General features: G+C 42.9%; 1 protein-coding gene across 2 annotated transcripts in view; it reads right to left on the bottom strand.

Annotated features, from left to right (window-relative positions):
• The window catches only part of LOC124602690 (serine/threonine-protein kinase 3), a 362,931-nt gene that overhangs the window by 63,277 nt on the left and 285,566 nt on the right, over window positions 1–14,088 (bottom strand). The window contains exon 2 of one of the 2 annotated variants that reach the window (XM_047136339.1): window positions 7,570–7,766. The exons of the other annotated variant lie outside the window; for it this stretch is intronic. Within the exon in view, the coding sequence (XP_046992295.1) occupies window positions 7,570–7,727 (158 nt within the window). The 5' untranslated portion in view covers window positions 7,728–7,766. The remainder of the gene's footprint in view (window positions 1–7,569; window positions 7,767–14,088) is intronic. 2 annotated transcript variants of the gene reach the window in all.

Below are 14,088 nucleotides of genomic sequence, written 5' to 3'. Positions count from 1 at the left end.
TTGCAGAGCGGGTTTTATTGGTTGCAGCATAGGGGTTGCATAAAGTTGCAAAGTGGAACCAATAAATAATTCGAGTAACATCTGCTCCGGACGTTGTTCTTAAAGTGACAAAAGAAGCCTCACGCCAGCAGCTATGACGAGTAAAATGTTTAAATAACGTAGTCCCACATATGGTATAAATATCGAAAGCACGGAAACTTTTAGTACAGGTAACTGATAATGCTCATAAATACTGCAGCACATTGCGGAAAACTAGTTTCACAGACGTCCTCAGTACGAAGAAGATAATGATAATAAATTTTATAGTCATTTTAGAACCTTCATAACACATTTAAATTGATACGCCAAAAATGCGTTCCTAAGATTGTTGTTTTCTGTACAACGTAAGTTCTCAACACTTATTTGTTCTCTTCATTCAGCATTTAAAAAAATGGTTCAAATGACTCTGAGCACTATGGGACTTAACTTCGGAGGCCATCAGTCCCCTAGAACTTAAAACTACTTAAACCTAACTAACCTAAGGACATCACACACATCCATGCCCGAGGCAGGATTCGAACCTGCGACCGTAGCGGTCGCGCGGTTCCGGACATTCAGCATTTTAACTTTGCTATATATATATATATATATATATATATATATATATATATATATATTTTATGGAGAGTGTTCACGCAGTTTGCTTTCAATTAAGCGGTTGCAGATTTTTTTTCGGAATTACTACTTTTAATTAGACACTTGGGTATGTTTCCTGTCGTGAACTAATTCGGACGGAGCAAAATGATGAAGGAACTCTGATGTGAAGAAACCAGTAGCCTTGTTAAAGAAACCAGCCTAACATTCTCCTGATCTGATCAGCAGAGAAAGTAACCTGAACCCAGAATGGCGGGAAGGGAATTCTTGCTTCTTTTTCAGTGTCTTCAACCATAGTTCTATGTAGCTATGTCACACAATATTTAAGACCACCATTTGTACGCTATAACGAACGATGATTCATGTCAGGGAAGTCGATAATTGGGCAATGGAGAAGTCAAGAGGGTCAGGCATGACACGACTTGTACCTGCAGCACCAATGTTTTCAAAACTGGTACAAGGGCACCTCGCATTGTCAGCGTGCAGTTGATGGAGCTTCCAGGATTATTCATCTTCGATAAACTTCACAAAAAATCAGTCTGTTGCCCATTTATCGATTACATGTGTGAATGATGATGAAAGAGGATGAGTTCTACACAGCATACCTATGATTTCATAACTAGGGCAGCCAAAACTTCTAGGTTTCAGAACTATAGCGTTTTCGATGAAATTAATGAACATGAGTAGACAGACTGTACCACGATGTAGCATCGCATTCTGCCAGCATGGTAACCTTATTTCATGATAACATAGTCGACTGTTTCGCTCTCCGTCTACTGATGTACAGGTTGTCCCAGGAGAAATGGTAGGTATTCAACTTCTCACTAAAAAAAATAGTGTTCACAGCATCGAAGATGAAGAAGTGCTCACAGCTCTTTAGGTATGCATTTTAGAGCTTATGTTTACTAGACATTTTTGCTTCGAATGATCGTTCCTGTCATGAACGCTGACCATTTCTCCAGGGACAGCCTATTTAATGGCGACCCCCTTTCTCCAAATATTTCCTTAAATTCGAAGATTTCTTCATCTGGAAAACGATGCAAAATATTGAAACACAGAATTATATAAAATGAGTTAAATTACTGATAATATTTTTGACATTTTCGTAAGCCGCAAATACAGTATTTTAAAAGTACACCTGGTTGTTGTTGTTATGGTCTTCTGTTCGAAGTCTGGTTTGATGCAACTCTCCATGCTATTCTATACTGGGCAAGCCTTTTCATCTTCGAATAACTGCTGCATCCTATATCCTTTGGAATCTGCTTGCTGTCCTAACCTAACCCAGCCCAGCCCTCTCTTGTTTCCCTTTACGACCGACCGACCCCCCCCCCCCCCCCCCCCCCACACACACTCTTCCTTCCAGCACTAAAGGCTTCTTTTCGTCAAGTTCCTTGTCTCCCCAACTCTGTTAAGTAGCACCTCATTAGTTACTACCCATCTAATCTTCAGCATTCTACTGCAGCACCACGTTTCAAAAGCTTCAATTCTCTTCTTGTTTAAGCTGTTTATCGTCCACTTACCGACATGGCTACACACCTTCAGGGAAGACTTCTTGACAATCAAAACTATGAAAAAAAAATGAAATGATCGTATGGCATTGTTGGCCGGGAGGCCCCATGCGGGGGGAGTTCGGCCGCCGTATTGCAAGTCCTGTTTAGTTGACGCCACTTCGGCGACTTGCGAGTCAATGATGATGAAAGACGCACAACACCCCAGAGAAAATCCCTGACCCCGTGCGCGGGAAGCGAGAAAGCTACCACAAGACCACGAGCTGCGGACTAATCAAATCTGTATTCGATGATAACAAATTTCTCTTCTTCAGAAAAGCTTTTCTTGCCATTTCCACTGTACACTTTGAACCCTCTCGACTTCGGCTATCATCAGTTACTTTGCTGCCCAAATCGCAAAACACATCTACTACTTTAAGTGTCTTGTTTCCTAATCTAATTTCCTTAGCATCGCCTGATTTAATTCAACTACATTCTATAATACCTGTTTTGCTTTTGTTAATGTTTATCTTGTAGCCTCCTTTCAAGACTCGGTTCATTCCATTCAACTTCTCTTCCAAGTCCTCTGCTGCCTCTGACAGAATTATAACGTCGTCGACAAACCTCAAAGTTTTTACTACTTCTCTATGAACTTTAATTGCTACTCCAAATTTTTCTTTGCTTTCCTTTACTGCTTGCTCAATGTACAGATTGAACAATATCAGGGGTAGGTTACAACCCTGTTTCACACCTTTCTCGAACACTGCCTTCCTTACCTGTCCCTCAGCTCTTATAACGCCTCACCATGCAGCAGAGATGCTGAGTTGCAGATACGCACAACAAAAAGACTGTCACAAATAGGCTTTCGGTTAACAAGGTCTTTGTGAAAAACAGACGACACGACACGACACGACACACACAGATGTGAAGAAACCAGTAGCCTTGTTAAAGAAACCAACCTGAAATTCTCCTGATCTGATCAGCAGAGAAAGTAACCTGAACCCAGGATGGCGGGAAGGGAATTTTTACTTCTCTTTTACAGAGTGTCTTCAACCATAGTTCTATGTAACTAGGTGTGTGTGTGTGTGTGTGTGTGTGTGTGTGTGTGTGTGTGTGTGTGTGTGTGTTTGTGTGTTTGTGAGAGAGAGAGAGAGACAAAGGCCTCGGTTGCTCGTTGCCCGAAAGCTTATTTGTGGTAGTCTTTTTGTTGTGTCTATCTTCGCTATATGGTGAGTAGCAACTTTCCTTTTCACAATTGTTACATTCCGTCCTGGATTTTCCGTTGTTTGATTGTATTTTACCCCTGCTAGCTTCAGAATTTCGAAGGAAGTATTCAAGTCAACATTGTCAAAAGCTTTCACTAAGCCTACAAATGCTACGAAAGTTCGTGTGCCTTTCCCTAACCTTCCTCCAAGAACAAGTTATAGGGAGTCAGAATTGCCTCGCCTGTACCTGGATTTCTCTGGAATTCAAACTAATCTTCCCAGAGATCTCTTCTGCCAGTTTTCCCGTTTTCCTGTAAGGAATTCGTGCTCGTATTTTGCACCCATGACCTATCGAACTGATAGTTAGGTAATTTTTGCAGCTGTCAGTAAACCATAAATGGAAATATTTGTTTCATGGAATCTTAGGGGCTTTTCCAGTATTGGTTCTTCGTTATCCTTGTACCAAATTTCCAATATTAATTCTTCGTTGATCTTGTACCGAAGTCGAGCAGTGTGACACTTGGTTATTTCCCACACTGAGTCATCTGGCGAATGACTATGAACGCACCATCTTCCCCACTAGAGAGAAATAATAGTGTTCCATCTCTCATATTACGCGACTAGGTACTGCAGCGCTGTTGATGTGAGAAATAGGAAGCAAGAGAGATTGAGGTGGAAGGAAACATTTACAGAGGGCAGAGGCAGATTTGGCTCGGTCATACCAAATATTCTGCACCCTCGGTGGTCAGCACAGGCAATACCACTCTCATTAACTTGGCAACAGCGTCCCCCAGTCAGCAATATTGCCCGGTCATAGGACCGTGTGCTGCAGTCACATTTCAGTACTGTTGACGGCAACAAATACTGCTGCGGCCACACATCGCCGTAAAACAGGGCCCACGTAAACGTCGTGTGCTGCGATTGTATTGCTAGCCTTGTAATTCACAGGCAGAAATTATGCAGAACGGGCGAGAATAGTCCGAGAAACTGTCTGTAAACATCTCAGGTAGTGTTTCATGCAACCACACATTCGTAAACCATAACAACAACGAATTACAAATCAAACGAGTGAACTTTATAATTTATCGCGTTTACGCGTGGTGTTTCTCTACTGTAACTACCATTGTAAACGAAATAAAACGGTTATGCCGATTGGAAGCTTACATGATCTGATGTGCGTATTGTGACAACTCTTGCAAGGAAAAGAAACATGTACGCTCCCTCGATAGGTGACCTGATGTTATTTGTTAATTCCGAGAACAGCTACAAGACAAACATTTCCGCTTACTTTCAGGTTCTTGAGCTTTTGTGTAACAAAAGTGTATCTGTTTCCTGATCAATCAAGAATTTCATAACTTCAGAGTGACACATATTATGTTTTTATATACATCTTCCAGCACACCTGCACACTTTGTGATTGTCATTTACTTATTCTGTCCTTTGTGGAAATTCTGTCGGAGTGAATTTAATTTCTCTCAGCCTCTCAGTAACGGACGTGTATTGTACAATACCACCCTTACACTGTACTATATACTGCGCGATATTCAATATTTTTAATGTTCTACAGTCTTGACTATGCTGCGAAAACCGTCAGTGTCGATCTCAGGAGGTGAATATTACTACACAAAACTCATTGCTGTATAATGAATATTGAGCGTGTGAGAGGCCCAGCAAGCCACCATGGTGCACTTACAGATCCGCTGGATGCATAATCACCATCACCACTATTATTACTAATCATAACTGGGCCGTACTGGACAATGCAATGTACAACAAGTGTTATTTTCAGGGCTCTGCTTTAGCTTTTCTTTGTGCCCATATTACCTTCATTCTGGCAGAATGGGCTCTTTTCCGCTCGTCAGATTTAAGTACTTTTGGTCTTCTTGGCTTTTTCTGAAATGTCCAATCGTCCAGTGGTGAATTTTATGCCCAATTTTTTTTTTCTGCCTGGTATATAGAGCAGTATTATTCCTATTTCCATCATGTCTTTTCTTACCGCACCGATGTATTTAATTGTTTCAATTTTTGTTTCCTACGTGTTTCATAGAATTCCACAGCCTGTCATGTTAACCTGTTTGGTTCTATTCTTTTCGTATGCCCATAGAATTTTAGCCTGATTTTTTTCATACACTAATAAATACCGGTGTACTTTTCAGTTTCTTCATTTCCTGTTAGTATGTACGTTCCTTATTCAGTGTAATGTAAATCTATAATTTTTCTGATTACTCTCCATTCTCTCCTTGGGATTTATTTAATACCCCTACTTCTGTTTAAAATGAGTTTTCAGCCCCATAAAGACACTTTCGTTTGATGACTGTGTTGTGTTATGTAAGTGATTAAGTTCGTAGTGTTAATTTTGCATGTTCGTATTCCGGTCGCTGTGGGTTTTTTTATCGATCGTCATTTTTATTTGTAGTTACTGTTGCTGTTAGAATTTACATATTGTCATTTTCGGATGGTGGGCGGAGCTCTGAACGCTAGAAAATGAAGTGTCAAGTGCAGGAAGTGCAAAGTGGAGAAATCGGAGCTTTCCGATATATTCTTCCTTTGAGTTCGACAGGGGGATGGGGCGGGGGAGACAGCAGCGGATGCACCTAAAAACATTTCCGTCGTATGTGGGGATAATTCCGTTGGACAGAGCACGGCAAGGAAATGGTTTTCTCGTTTTAAGGAGGGTCTTTTTGACATTAGTGACCCCTCAACGTTCGGGAGACCTTCGGTGTTTGATGAAGATCGTTTAAACGCGTTAATCGATAATGATCCGCGTCCGTGTACTCGAAAACTGGCAAATGTTATGGATTGGGATCGTTTCACCATCGTGCGATATTTGCGTGCAGTGGGAAAGGTTCAAAAATCGGGTGTATGAGTACCGCTGTTCTAAGCCAAAAACCCAAAAAAATCAGCGATTTGCCATATGTAATCTCTGCTTGCTCGTTATGAATTGGCTTTCGAACAACTCCTATCGCCGGCCGCGGAGGCCGAGCGGTTCTAGGCGCTACAGTCTGGAACCGCACGACCGCTATGGTCGCAGGTTCGAATCCTGCCTCGGGCATTGATGTGTGTGGCGTGCTTAGGTTAGTTAGGTTTAAGTAGTTCTAAGTTCTAGGGGACTAATGACCTCAGATGTTAAGTCCCATAGTGCTCAGAGCCATTTTTTGAACTCCTATCCTGTAACATTACTGGTGACGAGCAACGGCGTCTTTATGCTAACGTAAGGAAATTAAAGGAATGGTTAAGCCCAAACGAAGCAACTACTCCCTGCACACACAGAGCTGCGCGCACCCACAAAAGATGATGTTATGCATGTGGTGGAACAGCGACGACGTGGTGTACGACAAATTGCGTCCCCGAGGTTTAACCATCACTGCTGGAATCTGGTATCGACTGCACATGCAATCCCGGAATAACGCCCTGGAAGACTGAGTGAAGAGATCTTACGCCACGAAAACGCCCGCCAGCTTACTGCCAGACTGACAAAAAAACACTACACAGGAGGTTGTTTGGGAAGTCATTCCGCTGCGCCTTCAGGTTTTCACCATTTCCGCTCTCTGTCGAACAACTTTCAAGGAAGCTTCCTGGCAGATTAAAACTGTGTGCCGGACCGAGACTAGTACTGGGGACCTTTGCCTTTCACGGGCACGTGCTCTACCATCTGAGCTACCCAAGCACGACTCACGCCCCGACCTCACAGCTTTACTTCTGCCAGTATCTCGTCTTCTACCTTCCAAACTTTACAGAAGCTCTCCTGCGAGCACTTGTCCGCGAAAGGCAAAGGTCCCGAGTCCGAGTCTCCGTCCGGCACACAGTTTTAATCTTCCAGGAAGTTTCATATCAGCGCACACTCCGCTGCAGAGTGAAAATCTCAGTCTGGAACTTTCAAGGAACTTCCTTTCCCGATGAAAATGCGCTCCAAAGATGTCTCGACGAGTTCTTCGCCTCCTCAAAACCATGCCATTTCTACTGTCCCTGAATTTAAAATTACCCCAGCGTTGGCAGATTTTTTGTAAATAGTGGAGAAGAATGTATTATTGATGACTAAAGTCTCTGTTTCGTGTGTCCGTTGTCTTTATTGAACTTACGGAAAACGCTCCCAACTTATGCACCAACCCTTTTTTTTTAAGTCGGTATTCCAACACAGACTATACTGTTTTGATCTGGCGCTCCCGGGACTTTCCGGCCACGCTAGACCTCTGCGGGAGCGTCAAGCACGGAGCGCGCGCTCTGCTTTACGGCGGCTGGCTGACCCTGGTCCGGCGTCTCGGCCGCGCTGCTCCTGCTCTACGTCCTGGCCGGCGGAGGCCCTCCGCTGGCGCTGGCGGCGGCGCTCCTTGCACGTCTTGCAGCTGATGGTGGGCTCCGCCGGCGCGAACACGCCGCCGTTCTTGAACACCAGTGTGTCCATGGCCGCGTCACATCACAGGCGCGGGCGCGGCTGCCGTCTCTGCCCGGGGAGAGGACAACTGTCAGTGAGGGCGAACCGAGCAGCGGCCAGCTGGTGCCTCGGGGAAAAACAGGTTCACCTCCGTCGCGGTCCATGGCCAACGCACCGTACGAGTTCCTACAACTGATCAGCTGGACTCGCGTTATAGCAATATGCGTACTTCACCGCTAGAACCTACACAGCAACTGGTCAGTCCATAAAGGCTCTTGCAAACGATGAAACAATCTGTCAAACTTCACTAGTTTGTCCTTCAAACATAAATTTTGCTTGACATGTTTGTCAAACATGAGTGTGTTTCACGTGCTTGACAAGCATAAATTGTCTGACGTGTTTTTAAAACATAAATTGTGTGCGACCTGTTGGTGAGAAGTTCGACTGACGGTCGATTTGACAAGACGTCGCTGCTTATGCTGATGTTACGCCATGCATGTTTCGCGAGGAAGAGTTTTCTCACTGTATAATGCGTTTCTGCAACTGTGGAAACTACGATCAAAAGAGTATACGAATAAGAACAAATGAGCACCGGCAATCATCAAAACGGTACACGCGTTTTGCACTACCCAGTCATATATTACTCACGAGAATGTTATGGGGGAAAATCAGTATTCTACTCACAAAACACATGCGGAAGCGCAATTAGGGAGAATGTCAAAGGTCTCCGGTTCTTCCATACACGATTGGTATGTTCCCGAGTTGTGTTATTTTAATGATTTGTTAATTAGTTTTTCATGTTTTATTTATTTGTCAATTTCAACCACTCCATTTACTTATTTACTTGTAGAGTCTTACGTCATTCTATCGTTTCAATTTTTTTTTTTTATACAAACTCGTACGTTAATTTGCACCACTACACATTTTTTGATGTTAAATACGTCATAATTTAGCACAACATACGCTACATTGTTTCACATTTAGCATCAAGAAACGTGTACTGCTGCAAACTAACGCTGAGAGCACGTGAAAAAAACGTCAGTATTAAACGAAGAGATACCTTAATAATGTGCAAGCAGCTGACACTTCCTACTACAAAAGAAAAAGGGACGTAAAGTGCCACCACTGACCTTATTTTACATGAATAAAACTAAATACGTTCGGTGATATAAATGTGCATTTTCTGGCAGCTGCCTTTATTCATAGTAACCTGTTTGATGCAGCTCTTCATGCTACTCTATCCTCTGCAAGCCTCTTCCTCTCCAAGTAACTGCTGCATACAACGTAATTCTGAATCTGTTTACTGCATTCATTACTTGGTCTCCCTCTACGATTTTTACCCACCCCCACCCCCTTCACTTCCCTCTAATAATAGTCCCCTGATGTCTCAGAAAGTGTCATATCAACCGATCCCTTCTTCTGGTCGGGTTGTGGCACAAATTTCTTTTCTCATCATTTCTAGTTAGTGCCTCTTCTTTAGTTACCTAATCTGCCCATTTAATCTTCAAATTCTTCAGTAGCGCGACATTTCAAAGGTCCTAGTCTCTGAAACTTCCTGGCAGATTAAAACTGTCTGCCGGACCGAGACTCGAACTCGGGACCTTTGCCTTTCTCGGGGCAGTATTCTATCCCTTGCCCGCGAAAGGCAGAGGTCCCGAGTTCGAGTCTCGGTCCGGCACAGTTTTAATCTGCCAGGAAGTTTCATGTCATTGCACACTCCTCTGCAGAGTGAAAATTTCATTCAGGTCCTAGTCTCTTCTTTTCTAAACTGTTAATCGTCCACGTTTCACTTCCATACGTGGCTACACTCCAAACAAATACCTACATTCAGAAAAAGACTTTCTAACACAAATCTATATTCGATGTTAAATTTCTCTTCCTTAGAAATACATTTCTTGCTACTGCCACTCTCGATTTCTCTATCCTATCTACTTTGGCTATCATCAGTTATTCTGCTGCCCAAATAACAAAACTTATCTACTACTTGAAGCGTCTCATTTCCTAATCTAATTTCCTCAGCATCACCTGATTTAATTCGACTACATTCCATTATCCTTGTCATGGTTTTGTTAATGTTTATCTTATATCCTCCGTCCAAGACACTGTCCATTCCATTTAACTGCTCTTCCATGTCCTTTGCTGTCTGACAAAATTACAATCTGCAAACCTCAAACTTTTTATTTCTTCTTCCTGAACTTCAATCCTATTCCAAATTTTTCTTTGGCTTCCTTTACTATTAGCTCAATGTACAGAATGAATAAGATTGGGGACTGGCTACAACGCTGTCTCACTCCCTTCCCTTTCATGCCCGTAGACGCTTGTAACTGCCGTCTCGTTTCCGTACAAGTTGTATACGCCTTTCGCTCCCTGTATTGTCAAAAGCTTCCTCCAAGTTTACAAATGCTATCAAAGTAGGTTTACCTTCCCTTAACACTCCTCTAAAGTATGTCGTAGGATCAGTATCGCTTCGTGTTTCCCTACATTTTTCTGAAATCCGATCTGATCTTGCCCGAGGTCGGCTTCTACCAATTTTTTCTTTTCTTCGGTAGTATTGGTGTTAGTATTTTTCAACTATGACTTCTTAAATTGATAGTTCGGTAATATTCACACCTGTCAGCCCCTGATTTCTGTGTAGCTGGAATTATTACGTTCTTCTTGAAGTCTGAGGGTATTTCGCCTGTCTTATACGTCTTGCTCACAACATGACAGAGTTTTGTCAAGGCTGGTCCCCCTAAGGTTGGCTTTCAGTGCTCTGTCAAATCATCTCGCAGTATCGTAACTCCCAACTCGTCTACGTACTCTTCCCTTTCCAAAATTCTGCTTTCAAGTTCATCCCTCTTGTATAAACCCTCTACATACTCCTTCACCCTTTAAGCTTTCCCTTCTTTGTTTAGGATTGCTTTACCATCTGAGCTCTTGCTATTCATATAGCTGCTTCTGTTTTCTCCAAATATCTCTTTAATATTCGTGTAGGCGGTATCTGTATTGCCCTTGTGAAATATGCTTGGCAATCCTTACATTTGCCTTCCTAGCCATTACTGCTTGGCCATTTTGCAATTCCTATCCATCTCATTTTTTAGACTTTGTATTCCCTTCAAGCGCTTCATTTCCTGCATTTTTAAATTTTCTCCTTTCATCAACTAAATTTAATATCTCTTGTGTTATCCAAGGATTCCTACAAGGCCTGGTCATTTTACCTACTTGATCTCTGCTTCCTTCACTATTTCATCTCCTACCGCTACGCCTTTGACTTCTACTGTGTGCCTTCGATTGTTCTAGCCATCCGTTGCCTAATGCTCCCTCTGAAACTTTCTCAACAACCTCTGGTTCTTTCAATTTAAATTGCTGTCTCTTTGCAGTTTCTTGAGCTTTAACCTTCAGTCTATAACCAATACATTGTGGCCAGAGTCCACCTGTCCCAGGAAATGTCTTACAATTTAAAATCTGATTCCCGAAAAATTGTTACCATTATTTAAATGATCTGAAACGTTCCAGTGTCTCCAGGTCTCTTTCATGTACACAACCTTCTTTCGTGGTTCTTGAACGAAGTGTTAGCCATGATTAAGTTATGCTCTGTGCAAAATTCTATCAGGCGGCTTCCTCTTTCATTCCTTTCCCCCAGTCCATATTCACCTGCTATTTATCCTTCCCTTCCTTTTCCTACTATCGAATTCCAGTCTCCCAACACAAATTTTCCTCTCAGTTAACTATCTAAATAATTTCTTTTACCTCCTCATACATTTCTTCAATCTCTTCGTCATCTGCGGAGCTAGTTGGCACAAACTCTCACTACTGTCGATCAAACCAAATACCTGATGTATTTCCCAATGAACCACTTGCAAGTAACAATCAGTTCCACGTGTAATGCTAGGAAGCATTTGTCTAGTAAGTTGTCTTTTGAGTTGATGTATGTAATAACACAAAATACTCTAGTGGGTTAGCAGTTCCTTCCGCCGCCCCTTCAATATTTCCATTTGAGTTGAATATGCAATTAAGGGCAATTATATTCAGCATTTAAAAGTGTCTTGGGGCGCCATAACATGTTAAATTTATATAGTTATTTTACGTCTGAAGAGAACTAGTTTCTGTATTGTGACTGTGGTGGAAGCAGCGCGGCTTTGGCTTGTCTTTGGCGGGAAATAACATATCCAGGAATGACTTGGTCTCGCAGCCTCACGCTCAACCAGGCAGCTTCTCGCTGCTATCGCACGAGAATCTCTGCTGTACATCTTGCTGGAATAGCACTTCTCGAAGAAAGAGTAGTACGGAGAAATGGCTTAGACATAACCGAGGAGTTGGTTCCAGAATTCGTCTTTCACTTTACAGCGGAGGGTGCGCTGTTTTATTCTGGCAGGAAGTTTAACACAGCGCTGACTCCAGTGCGGAGTGAAATATGAACTCCAGATTCTTATCGTTTGAATTGTTAATCTTGGCCTTGAAAATGTTCTCTGGGCTGTTTCCTCCTACCTGAGAACTACTAGGGTGGTTTGAAAAGTTCTCGGAACGGAACAGAAAAAAGTACTTACATTATTGAAACTTTTTTTTATTTTTCAATGTAGTCTTCTTGTAGATCAAGGCACTTGGTCCAACGATGTTCCAGTGCCTTGATTCCATCTCGAAAATAAGTTTCCTCCAAGTCTGCAAATAAGTTGTCAACTCCGGCTATCAGATGGTCGTTTGAAATGAATCTTCGTACACCAAGAGAAATTTTCAGTTTTGGGAAGAGATGGAAGTCTGACGGAGCCATATCAGGCGAATAAGGCGGGTGTGAAAACAATTCATACCTTAGTTCGTGTAATTTTGTCATGGCGACGGTACCCATCTTGCAGGTAATTTATTCATTTCTAATTCTTCAATTAAAATGTGATATACCCATTCAGATTATATCTGTCAAGCGTCAGCAATTTCACGCACTTTCAATCGGCGATCCTTTATGTCCATTTTGTGCACTTCTGCAATGATTTCTGGAGTAGTGAAAAATCTTGGCCGACCACGCGGATCATCATATACGCTCTCCCGAACAAATTTAAATTCATTTCTCCACTCGGCAACAGTTGAATATGAAGGAGCAGAGTCCCCCAGTGCATTCTGGAAATCGGCATGAATGTCCTTTGCTTTCATACCTTTCTTTACCAAGTACTTAACCACTGCTCGAATCTCGATTTTTTCGATTTTCGCAAATCACTATGCGGGAACAACAAGAGAGCCACGTCACCGCCACAGCTCTCTTCCAAGAGCATTGATGCGGTACGTGTTCACAGGCAACAGTCCAATGAATATCACGTGAACAACTCGTTGCCCTAGCGCTGACCTCTCGTGGTGATTTCGAGAACTTTTCAAAATGGCTCTAAGCACTATGGGACTTAACATCTGAGGTCATCAGTCCCCCTAGACTTAGAACTACTAAAACCTAACGACATCACACACATCCATGCCCGAGGCAGGATTCGAACGTGCGACCGTGGCAGCAGCGCAGTTCCGGACTGAAGCGCCTAGAACCGCTCGGCCACGACGGCCGGCAGAACTTTTCAAACCACCCTCGTAGCCCACATAGCGAATTGCGGACAAATAAAGAGCGTCCCCCATACCTCTGAAACTACTCTCTTTCTAATTTGACATTTTGCATATAAATTATGGCATATAGTGAGGAGCAGCGAATCCCAGATATCTTACCAAAAATATCCAGACACCCCTATGAAATGAGCGACTGATCACTAGATGTCACGAAAGGCGGACTCACAACTATAAAAGCATTGCGTTGTCAGCAGAGAAGGAGAAACAGCTGAATGGATCGGTCGGGAGAGCTCAGTCACTTCGAACGTGGGCTATTCATTGGATATCACCTGAGTAACAAATCCATCAGGGACATTTCATCCCTTCTAAAGCTGAACAGGTCGACTGCTGCATATGAGACTGAAGCCAAGACCAGGCAGACGTCACGTGCTGACGGGCAGGGACCGTCAAGTATAGCGGAAGGCTGTTTTAACACATCGCATGAAACTGGCGGAAGGAATCACACGTGGATTTCAAAGTGCTATCAGCAGCCCAGCTAGCACAGTGACTGTGCTTAGGAAGTTGAAAAGAATGTCAATTGGCGAGCAGCTCCTCAAAAGCCACAGACTTCAGTATTAAGTGACGCTTGTGGTGGTATAAAAAGCGATGCCACTGGGCAGTGGATGACTGGAAGCTAGTGATTTGGAATGATGAATCACGATATACCCTGTGGCAATCCGATGAAGGAATTTGAGTTTGGCGAAAGCCTGGAGAACGTTACGCGCCATTATGAGTAGCGCTAGCACTGAAGCACAATGGCGGTAGTGTTGCGGTATGAGGGGGTTTCTTCGCGATAACGGTTTGGTCCCCTTATTGCACTTGAAAAAAGCTCTATGCT

Source organism: Schistocerca americana, chromosome 1 (assembly GCF_021461395.2).
Source record: "Schistocerca americana isolate TAMUIC-IGC-003095 chromosome 1, iqSchAmer2.1, whole genome shotgun sequence".
Taxonomy (NCBI): Eukaryota; Metazoa; Arthropoda; class Insecta; order Orthoptera; family Acrididae; genus Schistocerca; species Schistocerca americana.
The sequence above is the reverse complement of the archived record's forward strand: the minus strand, read 5'-3'. Positions and strand labels throughout refer to the sequence as shown.